This window comes from Leopardus geoffroyi, chromosome C1 (assembly GCF_018350155.1).
Source record: "Leopardus geoffroyi isolate Oge1 chromosome C1, O.geoffroyi_Oge1_pat1.0, whole genome shotgun sequence".
Taxonomy (NCBI): domain Eukaryota; kingdom Metazoa; phylum Chordata; class Mammalia; order Carnivora; family Felidae; genus Leopardus; species Leopardus geoffroyi.
The window spans coordinates 201,006,461-201,022,492 of record NC_059328.1 but is presented as its reverse complement, the minus strand read 5'-3'; the positions used below and the strand labels follow the sequence as shown (position 1 = coordinate 201,022,492).

The following is a 16,032-nucleotide window of genomic DNA, read 5'->3' as shown; positions in this document are numbered from 1 at the left end:
GGCTGTGAGAGGCGTGACGTGCCTCGTAAGCAGGCCCTGAGGATGGAGGTCCACGAGAGGCCCGGGCGTCATGGCAGACAGCAGAACCCGCTGCAGCTCTATCCAGAGGCTTCTGCAAGAATCTCTGGCAATCACATAGGATGTAGGGGGATGGGTGGGAGGCTGAAAGGGACCAGCCGGCACTGGCTTCCTCAGTAGACAGTGTTACTTCAACGAATGGATTTTAAATCTCAAAGCCACTAATTACCATACATCCCGCAGAATGGAAGTCTCGGTTTGAAGACTTAGTCTGGATTTACAGAGTTAGTAAGTGAAGGAACTGCGTGGAAGAGACTTCCGAGTGGCAAACCGGATATCCATTCTCTGCCCCGCCTACCTGAATGGTCTCCTACGGGTTGGCTGGAATAACATGCCCTGTGGTTCCGCCAGCCTTCCCTGCCCTGAGGGTTAGACACGTGACAGATTTCAAAATTTCTGCCCAAAGACTGTGGTCTACATCACTCCCGTTTTTCCTGATAAAGAGGCAGTCACAGCTGGTGCTGCCCTTGCCGCCTTTCAGTCTTTGTATGGGAACAGGAGGAAAAGGCGTCAAGAACTGCAGCCTCCCCCTGATGTCACTGAGCCACCGAATCCCAGACAGCTGTCGGAGCCAGACTTCTCGGCACACCGAGAAAACAAAGCCTGATTTTGTTGAAGCCAGTGTTAGCTGGTATTCCCATCATTTACAGCCCGAAGCTCTCTGGACTGTCCTGAGGTTCACATCTGTACTGCGACATTGGCGAGGGCAGCGAGGGCCAGGTACTTGAGTTCATCACTTCCGGGGAAAAGACTGTGTAATATTTTAATATTGTAAAAATCGGGATACAGACTAAAAAGCCTACCGTGTTTGTTTATTTCCCCCTTTCTTAACATAATTACTGGTATTTTGGATTGGAAGAAATACTGTATTTGAAAAGATCCCAGGAAACGGACTGCGAGAAAGACCCATCAGGTTTCTGGGCTCTCCAAAGATCTCCTTGTTCCCATTGCCTCTTGTTTGTCCAAAGTGGAGAGTCTGAAAACCCTCCTGCTGCTTTGACAACAAGGTACATTTGAAATGAAAACTCAAGACGCTTATGCTAAAATATTTATGCTGCTAGTGACAAAACTTTTTCTCAAATTGTCTTTGAGCCTCTGATACATCCTTTTGGATACCTGCAGTGGCCTCCAACTTTTAAGAATATATTTGATGTCTGAAAACAGTGGGAGGTCACCTCTGGCCAAACCGTGTGAATAATGATCAAAACAATGCAGATGGTTTGCTCCAAGGAGATGACTAAACCAAACGCGTCGCCTCCCAAGACTACTTTGAAGAACACCAGAGCTCTAGCCCTTTTTGTCTTGTTTCTAAGTCCCATGCCCACCACCAGTGGGTTTGGACAACCTGCAAGCAGCGTTCCAAATGGCCGGAGGCCTCCTTTCACCCACCACACATGCCCCACAGCCCTGTCTACTTGTGAGATGTTGGCTTGGAATTATTTTTCCTCTTGCAGTAAAAAAAAAAAAAAAAGAAAAAGAAAAAAAAAAAAAAAAAAAGAAAAAGAAAAAAGAAAAAAAAAAGGAAAAGAAAAAAAAAGACAGAAGTATAGAAAAAGAAACTAAAGTATAGCAAAGAAAAAGAAAAAAAAAGCCAGAATTTCTATATTATTGCTCATGCCTCAGCCTTTTGCTCCAAATAGACTCTCCTCTCCTGAGAGGTGAGTACATTCTGTTCTCCTCATCTCATCTGGCAAACATTGGGACACAGGGTTGACAAAGATGTTCTTGGGTGTTGCCAAATCTGCAGAAATGACAGGTCCCTCTCAGGGCAACTTCTGCCGGTTTTTTCCAACCCCTATCAGACATTCCCAGATAAGGCTGGGGCTTTATACCACCTGGCATCAGAAATGCCCTACGACTCCCTTTTACCCCCGCCCTCTGCCAAATGCTGTGGATGCAAACTGGTAAGAGATGGGACATACTTTCCAACCTTTTATTCTTGCTAGGACTGAGATAGAGCAAAGTCATGTATATATTCCCGAAGATTGTCTGGATTTTCCAGGAATTTACCGTGCCCTTCCCTCTGCCTCTGAGCAAGACTGTTTCTAATCCAAGCAGGCAGACCAGCAGAGAGGGGAAAGGAATCTCTTTCCTGTTTTCAAAATCCCTGGAGATCTTTCCATAGAGTGTAAAAAGTCTTAACACCAGAACAGACACAGCATCCTGTGAGATGAACAAAAGCCACACGACTACAGGGAATGTGTGTATGCATCTTTGATGAGGTGTATGATCTTGCCCCTATTTCCCCCATTTAAATCAAGTCAAACCCAACAGCTTGGAATGCGACTTTAGAATTGTGAGCAATGACAGATGTGCCACACATGCTACCCTTTAGTGCTTTCCTTGCCAAGCTGTTATCTACAGTTACTTTGAAGAACAGAGTTCATCTTTGTTCTTGCTTCTGAAAGGGGAGCTACAGATGTTTGATTTGGGCCATAAAATCAAGGCACGGGGGTCATGTTGTTACCTAAGCAGCAGCTGAGTTCATGGTCACCTACATTTGACTGATTTCAGGTTTACACTTTAAGGAATCAATGTAATCCAGAGATGACTACACTCCCCATGGCCATCCTGTTTCACCCTTACCATCCCTGAAGCACACAGTTCACAGCACATGTGAAACTTCTAAAATAACCAACTCCAAACACATTAGTGAGAAGTATTTCACTGAGTGTTTGGAGGGGACACCCACACAGGATGGAACTAAGAATAAAATGCTCTATACACACCTGTGTTTTCCTAATCCCTGAAGTTCCCCTTCCCTGCTAGGTGGGCAATCTTTCTCTTCACCCACCTCTGCCTCTAAAACTCTCCCCTCACTTACAACATAACGTTCATCAAAAGAAAGGGTGGCAATTAGCAAGAACACTACCACCATCACCTCTCTTGTTCCTCAAGCTTCCTCAGTGGTGTCATCTTCCTCCTACAGGCCTCTCCCCATCCTGCCGTCCCACTATCTGCTCCTGGGTCCTCACCCTGGCCCTGCGAGGGCTACTATAATTCCCAGCATGAAATGGTTAAGAAGGCGTAGAGAAAACCAGAGACTCACCCAAGCTAAGACATGATACAAGACACATCTTCCAGGGCCTGTCAGAGCCCTTACCCATCTACGATGCTGCAGAGGTGGATGGGCCTGGGACATGTAACATGTAAGGCTGGGAATGGGGCTTGCACCTGGGTTGCCTGTCTCTACCCCAGGCAACATGTGTTCCTAATATTCAAGCCATCCCTGCAAAGCCATAGATATAAATCCCCCCTATGAATGAGAGGATCTCAGTCAGGTCCTGACCTGTCTTCTCCCGGGCCACCCTTCCCACAGATGAAATACAAGTGACTTCGCTATTCTGTTGTTTACAGAGGTTAAGGGACTTGCTAAGGCCACAGAGCTGTCAAGTGTTACTGACATGAGGATTAATAAGCACTTGAGTATCGAACATCCAGGGACACTCTGAAGCACAATGCCATTATGTCTTCCTAAAGAATAGAAGGAAATCTAGTCCAGAGTTAGGTTCAGATGGAGAAAAGGGGTGTTTCCTTCCTCTCCAAGGTGACCACAGAAAGCCAACAATACCTAGGTAGGGATTGTAACTGCTGATTAGGTGGACTGACCTATATGGCGGTCAAAGTATAGACTGGAAGAAGCCCCCCCTCCCTATCCCCCTCCTGATTCTCTCCTGCCTGCTAGAGGGAGGGAGGGAGGGAGGACTCACAAATGTGACTGGTGACTGAGCCGTGTCTACTCAGGGTCATTTAAACCCTTAATAGCTTATACATATACTAACCTCCACAGGTATTTCTACTTCTGCTGTATGATGCCAGACAGACAAGAAAACCAAAGCCTATTCTGAGTAGTCCCCACAAGATGCTCTTACTCTGTCCTAGGCTTGACAGCCAGCTGGTGACAAGATCTAGATGTAGGAAGCAGGCTATAAACTGAAGCCCCAAGCTGCTCTCCTTATGATGGTTTCCATTTTGCTGTTTGCTCTTTGTGTGTTTAGCTCCAGCAGGGCATTAACAGGAAAGAGGTGTTTGGCAAGGCAGGATATGGTCATTCCTCGGAATGAGTTGGGTTTGATACTAACTTAGTATGGTCAAAATCTAGGGGAACAATATAATCTATAATTCCTATCAGGAAGCCATTATGCCAGGACAATAACTCCCAAGTAAACTGGGATGCGTGGTCACCTTATCAAAACCATCAACACTTCCCTGGGTCCTAACCCCCTACCTTGATCACATAGAGACCTTAATTTTCATGTAATAACTAGAAAGAAAGCCTAAGTCCAATAGCAGTAGGTAATTATGAAAGTAAGCACTGGTATACTCAGGGTTCTAAAAGAAAAAGACAAAGACAGGAAAGCAGACCTATTCAAAGGTCCTGCCCATGGCCCCTATTTTGGGTTTTCCTAATACCACGGTGCTTTATTTCTTTAAAGCATTTTGTAGTTTACAGAGTACATTCGCAGGCACGTTGTCCTTAATAAGCCTGGAAGGCAGGTAATAGGTTCGCACACTGACAAAGGCCACACGGCAAGCAGCAGAGGCAGAACCTGATTTCAGGATCTGTAATGGTCTAGCGTCCTTCCCCTACCCATGCTGAGACCATGGACCAAAAAGATTATCTGTTGCTTGAATCAAATCAGCTACAAAGACAGTCATTACCCCTGTACATATTCAAAACAGAAATATGTATGTGTGCATTTATTTTTAAAACCACCAGGAACTAGATTAAAAAACTGCCTATTCCCAACATGGTTTTCTAAATAATTTCCGAAGAGTCTAACTTTATATGTAAATTAATTGGCAAAGAATCAAACTCTAACGTTTAAAGGTAGTTCTTAACAGGGGGGCAGTATGTACTCTTGAGGGGGCATTTGGGTTGTGACTGAGGGGTGAAGGGGAGCCCCCCCCCCCTTTACCTCTACTTCCTCTGTAAGTCAACAAGCTGTCTCCCTCCACCTGTGGAGATCCTTCCGCCACTCTGCAGCTTGATTTCCTGGGTGTTCCAAGGGATCTGACCTTGATACAGCTGTGTTTGAGGGACAAGGGAAATCCTGGTCCCCCTACTCTCTGGCCACCTTAACTCCTCCCTCTAGAAGTCAACAAATGTTAGTGACACTGAAGATCAAAGGTGACAAGGATGATAGTCCCTGACCGCTGATTCGCAAACAAGCCTATCATTCGCGGGACTGTTAGGCATCTGAGGCTTATAGCCCGGGCTCGCAGACCATGATGTGCTGCTTGCCGCTCTTCCAGGCCACAGCTGGTGTAAAACCTGGGGGTTCTACAGACCTGCAAAACTCGTTTCAGGGAAATGGGATCTTGGTGTGTTTGTCCAAAACATCATGCGTGCCCTCACTCAAAAGAGTATGTTCTGACCAAGTCTACACAGCATGCATTCTGTGCCTACAGGAGGTGGATTTAGTAACCGCGTGACTAATTTAGTCCTTTCCCTCCCTAGCCTGTTAAATTAATTTCTTTCTTTCTTCACATATTCAGACAATTTAGGTAAAAGTGAGGTTAGAGAAGCACAAATAATCCCACCATGTACAACACAGATCAGAAAGTACCAGCAGATCTAAAGAACTAACTTGATCCGAACTTCTCCTGGTTTGACAGAAGGACTATCTCCAAGAGGAACTCCCCAAACTGCCAAAGATGAGGGATTCTTATCAGGCCCGACACCTGAACTGATTCATACCGCCAGGAGGGTCTGATGAGAATAAGGGGTAGAATTGAGAGTACAAAGCTTCCCCTCTGGATATGACACGTCTCAGTTATGTCCAAGTCACAGACGTGCCCCGGGCTGCAACCATCCAACTAGACAGGAAGGTACGGACGGCATCCTTCACTGGGCTTGCTTCAAATGGGTTCCTGGATGTCAAGATTAACTAAGGTGTGCAGAGTACTGAGGGGATGGCCCAGAGGCCTAGAGGAAACACTACTTACTCACCTCAGCTGGCTGGGAGATCCGTCTTCAAGCAATGCACAGAGGGTCTCTAATTCCCCGCTTGGCACTGAAAAATTCTTTTGCAGATAATTCACAGTGAGTGGCAAGCCACGGGAGGGGTGAGTCATTTATGCCTTCAATACCACCTTTGCAGAATGAAATGAAACAGTGACCGTTTACGGAGTGCTGAGGGTATGGGGAGACTGGGCGTCACAAGGTTTGTGACACCAAGGGAGGAGGAGTTAGAACTCAGGAAAGGAATGAGGTCTGGAAAAGTAAGGGTTTTGCTATTTTCTCGTTTAGGGAAAGGAAACGTCACCCAGAGAGAGAGGAAAGGAGACTCTGGAAAAGAATGGGAAATTAAGGAAGTGTTTGAACACACACTTTGTGAGACCTGTAGGTGGGCAGTAATAAAACGATAAAATCCTAATTACAGGGGGTTAATTTCCCCGTTGTTTTGTTTCAGGGTTGGCGGATCTGTCAGAGGCTGGACCAGAAGAGCATTTCTTCATGAGATCACCACCATAGCTTCGTGAGCAGGGAAGCTGTGCCCCACTCCCACCCTGCTCAAGGAAAACCACCTACACATACAGCTGACGTAATGTGGGGATGAAAGGCTTAAATAAAAACACAAAGAGTCAGCCCTTAGCCACGAGTTCCCAAACCCACCTTTCTGGCGGTAAGGAACTAACGCCACTCTATGACCAGCATAAGCTGTTGGGGGGGTCGGACAGTGGGCTGCACCTCCAGGACAGGACTCAGAAGGTCACCAATGACATGAGGTGAAGCTCCACGAGGCCTGCGATCCTTACCAATATACCAGGTCAGGAAGAAATCGGTTTTCCAAAAACTTCAAAGCACATGCATAAATATACCGAGATCATAAAGACCACAAAAGAAATAATACACTGATCAGAAAACAACGATTCTTTATAAACATGTATAGGCTCTAAATGACCCCTTATAGTTGTATCTACTCATTCCAGAGAATTAGGAGATTCTCTTCCGCAGAACCTCCAGAGACCATCCCCAGAGCTTCCAGTTCCCTTGAATGGCCTCCTCTGGACAGAACTCCCAGCGTGAGAGCGGTGACAATTCTCGCAGATTCCCCACACAGCCACGACCTATATCAAGTCCAGCTGTGAATGAGAAGAACACTTTTAGAAAGGAGCCAGGCCAACCACGGACCGCTGCTTCCCTGGTGAGAAGGAGTTTAATGACAATGGCTCTCTTCACTGGTGGCATATATGTACTAACTCAGTGCTGTTTCAGGAGTTAAAGACCCAGTAAGTGGTCACAACACTGAAGACTTCTCCACAAACAGACTGAAAGTTTGTACTGGAATTAGCTGTCGTGTGAGGCTAAAAGGTGGGAAGTTTCCCCACATGAAGGATGGATACAAAGGCAAGACTGACACAGCCTCCCAGGCAACCAGACAAGGCGTGAGGAGGTCCAGAAATCCCCCAGATGCCTCTCAGCTGATTTTGTTTACATTAAGTTAATTGACAATATTCAAGAATTAGGCTTTTAAAAGGCTGTTTTTATTTGTCAACCCACACAAATTGCATGCTGTATTGCTTATTTTGGTTGAGAGCAATTTCAGTAAATTATGACATTTTGCTACTAAAGGAATGGCCTCACCAGCTCTTTTTCAGTCCTTCACGAGAAAGGATTAAACTGAATGAACAACATAAGTGAAACCAGAGAGCACGGGAATTTCCTTATGAAATTACCTATCTGATCAAATTTATAACGGCAATAAATAATAGTGTAGGGAGCTTCTGGTGTGTCAGCAATTAAAACTCAAATAAGAAACAGGCCTATGATAGGCAGCACTGTGGCTGTATTTACATTCGGACCAGTCCGATCTGGAGAACACCTGGAAGAGATGAAAAGCACTTACTAAATCATCCACGTCACCACCTTCTGCAAATATGGCTGCTGCGTCTTCATTTGGATTTTCTCTAGGGGCCAGAAACTGTGAATACAAAGCCAGGCATGACACCAAAATGACATTTTTGCCTCTTTGGATGGAGGGGACAGTCTGCTGGCAGTGTCACAGGCAGACCTAAGAAGGCTTGCTTAGCAAAGTCTCACTGCAGTGGCCTCAAAGCAGCATCATCTTGATGCATACTCCTTCATTTGGCCCTGGACAAGAGCACCAATTTTTAAGTTGAATAGCTCACGTTAATTAGTCACCAAGAGAAAGTTCTTGTGAAGAGGGAGAAAACGACATGGTTTGCCAAGGCAGTGACCCCACCAGAGGGCCCCGTGTCAGGCCTTGCGGACATTTCCATTTCTGCTTCCCCAGGGGATTTTTGTGCTCATTAGAGGTAAGAAAAGAACCAAACCTGGGGCTCCTCGGGCCAGTCGGTTAAGTGTCCAACTCTTGATTTCAGCTCAGGTCATGATCCCAGGGTCATGGGATCAAGCTATGACTGAGCTTGGAGCCTGCTTAAGATTCTCTCTGTCCCTCTCTCTCTCTCTCTCTCACTCTCTCTCTCTCTCTGCCCCTCTCCCCTGTTTGTGCTGTCCCTCTATCTCTCTCTAAAATAAGGAAAAGAACTAAACTCCCGGAACGATTACGTTTTGGTCTCTTTTGAAAGGAGCATAAGAATCAAGTGTGTGAACTCAACAATTAGAATCTCATTCCTCAACTCTATGGAGGACAAAAGGAAGGACTTCCTGTAAATGATGTGAAACACAAAAATGGGTGAGCTTGGGAGGCTGTGCAATTCCTTTCCTGGAAATCCTTCAATTGGTTAGAAAATGTCTGAAAAACAAAGGTGGAGGAGAAAGCTTCTAATGCATACTTCTGTTCAGCATTAGTATTCTAGACCTGGAGCTTCTGAAAGGCAGATGCACAGAAAAGCAAGTGCCCTGAATCGAAGTCTGCAAGGATCTAGGGATGAAATTCAGATTTTAAAAGAGTGCTGGGTGCCCTTGAAAATCATCTGAACACTCCTGCTCTCTCCCCGTCCCTCTAGGAGAGAGCAGTGGGGTCTCTTCTCTTCCAGGCAGGCAGTAACTGGGTCTGAGAGCTGGGGTTTGTCATCCACTTATCTAACCCCAGAGGGTGCTCCATCTCCTGGTACCCTAAGTCCCTGAAATGGCCGCAGAGCCAAACCCAGAGGAGCGTTTTTAAAGGTGGGGCCTCCCTCTCCCGCCTGCACTCCTCAGGGCCAGTGTGCATGGAGCACAAGGCCAAAGTCACCCTGAAATATTAAGCTATGTGCAGCAAGTGTCAGGAAGCCAGTGCTGCACGTCCTGCCATCCCTCGAGTGCAGAAACTCACACACACGGGTCATAAGACGGCATCGGTGGACACTGTATCTGCAGAACTGGCACCATGATGGCATGGCCATGACAGTTTGCTTTTGACTCAGCCTCTGTCCTGGACTTTTTTTCCTCAGTCAAAACCACTCACCACTCATTAACTTCAGTTTTGACTGAGAGACTCAGGAATTTATTCCTTCTCAGGACACTCATGGATCTTTCCATGGCCCTTTGTTGACCTGAAACTGGACCATGTTCAGTGCTGGGCATCAATGGTATAAGAGATGGGAAATGCTAGCAAAGGGGGATACAGTCTGAAGTAGAACTATAATGGAGCTTCTGTACCATTAATTCTTTTTTATTTATTCTAGTTGATTATTAAGATACCTGAGGGCCAAGTACAGATAAATGACCACCACACGTGTATCTGCATATGGTGTATGTCTAAAGATTAAACTCTGCTCTATCCTAGATTCTAAGAGGTCTAGGATATCCTAGATACCTTAGATTATGATTCTAATTACCGTCATTAAAAATGGTTTTTACTTTGTTCCTTGCCTCTCCTATGCATTACCACTTAGCTGCATGATAGTTCTTACATTAGGAATGCATGGCTAAAAGACTTGCCCAGTTTGGGTGAAGAGGGTTAAGAGCAGAGCTGTGTTCTTCCAGAAACCTCTGGGGGGGCCACACATCAGCAGCACCTGCCGGACACAGACACGCTCCCAGGGCCCGGCAGTTCCATAGTCCACCATACCCTTTATCACCCTGAGGGACCGGATATGTGGTAGGTACTTGCCAGTCTAGAAAACCCCTAACATTTTCTGGCACATAGCCTCTAAGAGCTCCAAACTCCATCCCTCCTCACCTGCACACCCCCTTTTTACGGTGCAATTACCAGATAGATGAAGGCAGGGCTGTCTACACAGTACGACTGCAGTGCATACAATTAAACACAAACGGCCCATCGCTGAGACCAGGCCGACCTCCTAGGAAGAGAGGAGCACCAGCAAGCAAACTCTCATTTCCATCACGTGCTAAGCACCTGCAAGTGATTCTCCTGACAAATCTGCTTCATACTTCTGCACAAGCGAATGATGGCTAAAAGCCGGGCTGCCATCCATTATCTCCCCAAAGCCCCAGGCAAGGCTGATCCCTTACACATATCACTCCTCTTCATCAGAGTTTTTAACTGCAAGTAATTTGCAGGCTGTGCAGTGTGACGGGAAGCTGGAGATATAGCAGAGAACTCGATGACTGGCCTGCTTTCTCAATAAAAGCAACAGATTCTCTGAACGCAGCAGGAAGGGGCAGGAGCCAACTCTCATCTTCTCGCGTGTTCTTTCCCTCTGCAATGCTGCCAGGTTGAGAATAAATAGAAAGGATACTTGTGTGACACACTCCTCCTTCCTCAAACCACCAGGATTCACTTGGGGTTACCAAGAAAGAGTGTCCTTACTTGAAGAGCTTTGTGAAATGGACAAACTGTTGCTTTGCAAGCACACCGAAATACAATCCTGGCCACAGCAGGGAAATGGAGTCAGTAACGTCTGTATGGAAACAAGCAGTCTAACCCCTCCATAAGACTAACAACTAATCATCAGCTTGTGCTCAGACCCTGACCAGTCCTGAATTAAACTCACATGGCTTCCAGCGGGCTGACTCCAATACTCTCCGGTCCACCCATAATCCAGATGTATAAAAGCATCAGGAAGAACAAGTCTGTTTGCATGTATTTTGTCTAAAAGGACATACATGTGAGTTTATACCCTGTGTATCTTACATCGTGCTCCAAAGGCCATATTGCACAGCAGAGAAATCTGGCAACCCGCTATGGGAGAACATAACCGTAACCCTAGCTAACCTCAGCCTCATGGGCAAGCCGCTTGACCTTTCTATAATTCATTTCCCCCCAAAACCAAAAGGGAATACTAGTGCTCGCTCTATCTCATGGGTTGTGGTGGGCCTCAGATGGAAAAAAGTATGCAAACCTACCTTGTCATATGTAGCTTTTATGTTCAGTTCCTAGGAGTGTACCTGATATATGTCCACCAAATGACGTGTATGTACAAGAGCCATAGCATTTTTATTCATAAGTGCCAAAGTCTGGAAACAATCAAATGCCCACATGAGGGGAATGGATAAATAAATGATGGTATAACCGTAAAAGGGAGCATAGCTATAACAAAGGATGAACCACTCTAACATCATGGATGAATCATAAAGGTTAAGGACAGGCAAAGCTATGCTCAAGTGACAGGTGTCAGAATAGTGGTTACCCCGGGGACCAGGGGTTTCTGAATGCAAAGAGTACAAACAGGCTTCTGGGGTAATGTAAATGTTCTATATTTTGATCTGAGTGGTGGGTACCCATATATGTGAATATGTAAGAATTCATCAGGTTGCATATTTAAGCTTTGTGCACTTATTATATGTGTGTTCCACTTCAATAAAAATTTTAAAACTTTATACTAAAAGTATCAAGCTCTAAACAAATATAAGATAAAACTGTAGTATTTTCCTTACTGCTTTTCTTTGAATTAGCATACGAAACAACTACACCAGAGATTTAAGGCAGAAAAGAAAAGTGGAAAAGAGCAAAGGAAAAATTGTCATGGGGCCAACAGGGGACAGCAGTTAAAGAAAACTGTTCTCAAGAAATGATTCACATATTTTATCTTATAATCCTTCACAAGTTTGGAAATCTCTCACAAACTCACACACAGAAAACTGGGTGTACTCTTGCAAGAGGGGACACGAGCATCTTTCCTGTACGTAGATGTGGCTGGAGGCATGGAGCGGTGGCGCCATGGTGTGGTGGGAAGATGACCATAATGGTTTCCGGGGCTCTAGATTCTACTCAGTTCTGCTAGCCATGAACTTGCTAGGAGACACTAAGCAAGTCAATGTCACCTCTCTAGATGGAGTCTGTAAAATGACCAGATTGCTAAACTCCTATCGTCTATGATGCTAAAGTAGAAAATCAGTAAATGTCAACAACAAAAGAGAAGGCTAGATTAGGCGGCTACAAGGAAAACAAGTACTAAAAAGATGATTATCCCCCCACAGAGTTCCCATCAAATGATTATTTAGACATAGCTCTCAGCCCCCTGGTATCTGTGAAAAATAATACAGCAAAGCCATGGGGAGAAATCCTCTTTCCCCTCCGTGCTCTTAGTATGGAGTAAAAAGAATGAAGGACTGGGGGCCAGTCCTAGAACTGGACTCTCGGCCAGGGACTTACGAAGAGATCTCAGCCATGTTATTTTACTTCTTGGGGCCCTATGTTTCTTCATCTATGAAATAAGGACGTTAGACTGGATCAGTATTTTTCAGGTTCTGTTCCTTGAGGTCCTGCGTGTTCTTCTGAGTCCCCCGTGCACGGGTAATCCCAAACTGCCACACTCATTGTCCACCAACTGAGAGGCACCACCCTTCTCTGTTTTATGTATTAGGTTTCCCTGTAAGCGTTACGTTTCAAAAATAAAAACTCCATTAGAAGATCATTAGAATTCTTTCCAGCTGAATGAAATTATACACAACGTAAGCCAACTTCCTCTGCCTTAGTTAAGGATCTGGCTTGTTTTAATTCTTCTAACCCAGGGCTTCCCGACATCATTATTCAACATTTTGGGCCAGAGAATTTTTTTTTTTTTTTTTTTTATTTGAGAGAGAGAGAGAGAGAGAGAGAGAGAGCGAGCGAGAGCGAGCAGGGGAGAAGGGCAGAGGGAGAGAAGGAGAATCCTAAGCGGGCTCCACACTCAGTATGGAGCGTGATGCAGGCAGGGCTTAATCCCATGACCTTGGGATCATGACTTGAACGGAGATCAAGACTCGGCTGCTCAACCGACTGAGCCACCCAGGAGCCCTCAGATAATTATTTTAAGTTAGAGGGCTCTCCTGTGAACCACAGGATGTTTCCCAGCATCCCTGGCTTCTGCTCACTAGGAGTCAGTAGCACCCATACCCACCATTGTAACCACCAAAATGACTCCAGACAATACCAAATGTCTCCTGGGGAGCAAAATCATTCCTGGTTGAGAACCACTGTTCTAACTCTAACATAGGTTAGCAAGAAGAAACGTATTAAAAAAAAAAAAAAAAAAAGGAAGTCTTTGATAAAGAAGACAAACTTCAAATGAAGAGTCAGCCTATCCTAACCTTCCACAAGTCCAGGTGTGTTACTACCAGCGGTCCCAGGGCAAACAACCTCCCAATGCTCCTGGAACATGCCGGGCGTAAGCTGCACGCCACCCCCCACAGAGCCACGCCTTGAGGGGTGGACATGAGAGCTATCTGAAGGCTCTACCAAACATCAAATGAGAATGTATGTCTGACAGTAACAAAAGGAAACAGAAAAAGTTAAGTGAAAGACCTGGCAAATTATAGTGACAATAAAAGCAAATGTTGGGGGGAAAGAGGCATCATGTTTATAGTCTAGGCTTCAAAATGAAATGAGAACTATGAGTGAATTTAAAAGAGAGTGACTATCTAAACTTACATCATGGAAGAACTTTCTATTTCTGGAGCAGGACTGACTTACCTAGATTTCTCAAAGAGTCTTAAAATCTACACTTTTCGAGAATATACCAGAGGGAAATGGCTCTCCTTAAGATGTGCAAGTGTAAAGTTAGGATTTAATTTTCATTTCAAACAGACATCCCATGCAAATCATAACATTTAATAATAATTTGACAGCTTTCTAACTTTAAGTGACTTATGGTAAGTAACTTGGCAGACTGGAAATGGACTGTGAGGACTGCCCTTCAACCTCTTATAGTCCAGCTTCCTTAAATGATTATTTGGGAAGTGTCCAAACTTAATACTCCCTCTGTAGGCAATATAAATTCTGCAGTGCATAGTCAGAAGAGGCTCCCCCTCCCTGCCCTGCTGTAGTAGGTCTTGGAAACCACAAAAAGCCAGTTTCCCTGAGCCAGGCCCTTCCTCAGTGATTCTCCCCAGTATCCTCTGTATGTGCATTCTCTCTCCCACACGTCTCTCCCACAATCAACAAGTGCCATTTAACAACATCTTTAACACAGGAGCACCTGGGGGGCTCGGTCAGTTAGACGGCTGGCTCTTGGTTTCGGCTCAGGTCATGATCTCACGGGTTCGTGAGTTCGAGCCCTGCATCGGGCTCTGCACTGGCTGTGCAGAGCCTGCTTGGGATTCTCTCTTCTCAAAAAATAAATAAAAAAACTTAAAAAAAATTTTTTTTTAATACAAGGATTAAGTTTTCCCCCTGACAAACAAAATGAATGTTTTGGGAACAAAAAGATGGGAAGTTTTCAGAGTTGTCGTAACTCACAACCAACTGCAATCAGCTCTGCTGACACTGGAACCATGTAAGGACAGACAGCGCCCCACACCTACTCATTAACTGAAATTCCTCTCTGCACCTTAATGATCAGACATTGAGATTCCCCACGGTCAGGCTCTGTGCCTTTAAGTTCCAAAGAAGATACTGCATTTGCAGCACAGAACAAGCCTCAGACAACTTGCAAGAAGCACACCATCCCTTCTTAGACTTCTTTCCTCCCTACTATTCTGGACTCACTGAGCCAGGACACCTTGGCTTAAGATGCACTGCTGGGAGGGAAACACTCCCTTTTCAGATCTGTGCTTCTCTGCTTTCTTCGTTAACAGCAATACGTACTCAACTCTCACCTGGATGACAGATTTTTTTTTTTTTTTTTTTTAATGCAATGATTTGTCTTGACTTACTTTACTTGTTTAGCAAAAGCTGACTGATAAGCCTCCATGCTAAGTGATGGCTAATTTTTTGTGTCAACTGGCTAGGCCACAGTGCCCAGCTACGGTGTGCAAAACACTAGTCTAGATGTTGTTGTGAAGGTGATTAACATTTACAATCAGCTGCCTTGAAATAAAGATTACCCTTGGTAATACTAGGAGGCCTCATCCAATCAATTGAAGGAATTCTGCCTCAAGAGTGTAACACAGAAATCCTGCCTGAATTTCTAGCCTGCTGGCCTGCCTGACAAATTTCAGATTGGCCAGTCCCCACAATTTCATGAGCCAATTCTTCAAAATAAATCTTTCCCCAACCCCCTCCACCCCCCACACCCATATATATATTCTATTGGTTTGCTCTCTCTGGAGACCACTGAATGATACGCTCTAGTTCAAGGGGGAAATATCATGCCATTGTATAAAGTAACAAACAGAAATAAAACCAAGCAGTTAGGTGACATACTCTTGAGTACGGACATAGTCACAGTATTGACTGTGGTGGAAGAGGGTACAGACCCTGTGGAGCCTCTTTTGAGACAAAAATCAGCATCTTAGGGTATGCTTCTAAAATTTCAGGATCTTACTTCCTGAAAGCAGGGACCGGATATGTTCTTTAACAAAATGCTTTTGCCAGGCAAAGTGCTTAATACAGATTCTAACAGATTCTAACTTCTTTCCCCCCCAAAAAATACTATGGTTTCTGCCAAATGCCTTTATTGAGTTGAAAATCTAAGGCATTTTTAAATTTGGCCTGAATTTAGCCATAAGATGAAAACTTCCAGCCTTGTTCCTGCCATTCTCTTAACAGATTCCTGTCTGCTAGCCCAGATCAAGCTCTCTCTCAGCGTGTGTTGTTAGTTTTTTGAATCTCTACTATCTTCCTCTGCAACCCTGTAACTGATGGTTTAAGGGCAGGGTGCTGTCTTATCTAGCACAGTGCCCAGCAGATGACAGGGGCCAGGCACAGTAACTGACAG

At 45.0% G+C, this 16,032-nt stretch overlaps 1 protein-coding gene across 3 annotated transcripts in view; it reads right to left on the bottom strand.

The window, feature by feature from the left end:
* The window catches only part of XRCC5 (X-ray repair cross complementing 5), a 133,151-nt gene that overhangs the window by 34,749 nt on the left and 82,370 nt on the right, over positions 1–16,032 (bottom strand). Inside the window, exons 20-21 of one of the 3 annotated variants that reach the window (XM_045481162.1) lie at positions 7,932–8,006; positions 6,941–7,167 (exon numbers count right to left, since the gene is read on the bottom strand). The exons of 1 other annotated variant lie outside the window; for it this stretch is intronic. In XM_045481162.1, coding sequence (XP_045337118.1) covers positions 7,153–7,167; positions 7,932–8,006 — 90 coding nt within the window. In that variant the 3' untranslated portion in view covers positions 6,941–7,152. Of the gene's footprint in view, positions 1–6,940; positions 7,168–7,547; positions 7,908–7,931; positions 8,007–16,032 lie in introns of those variants that run through there. One more of the 3 variants, XM_045481163.1, reaches the window with a different exon arrangement.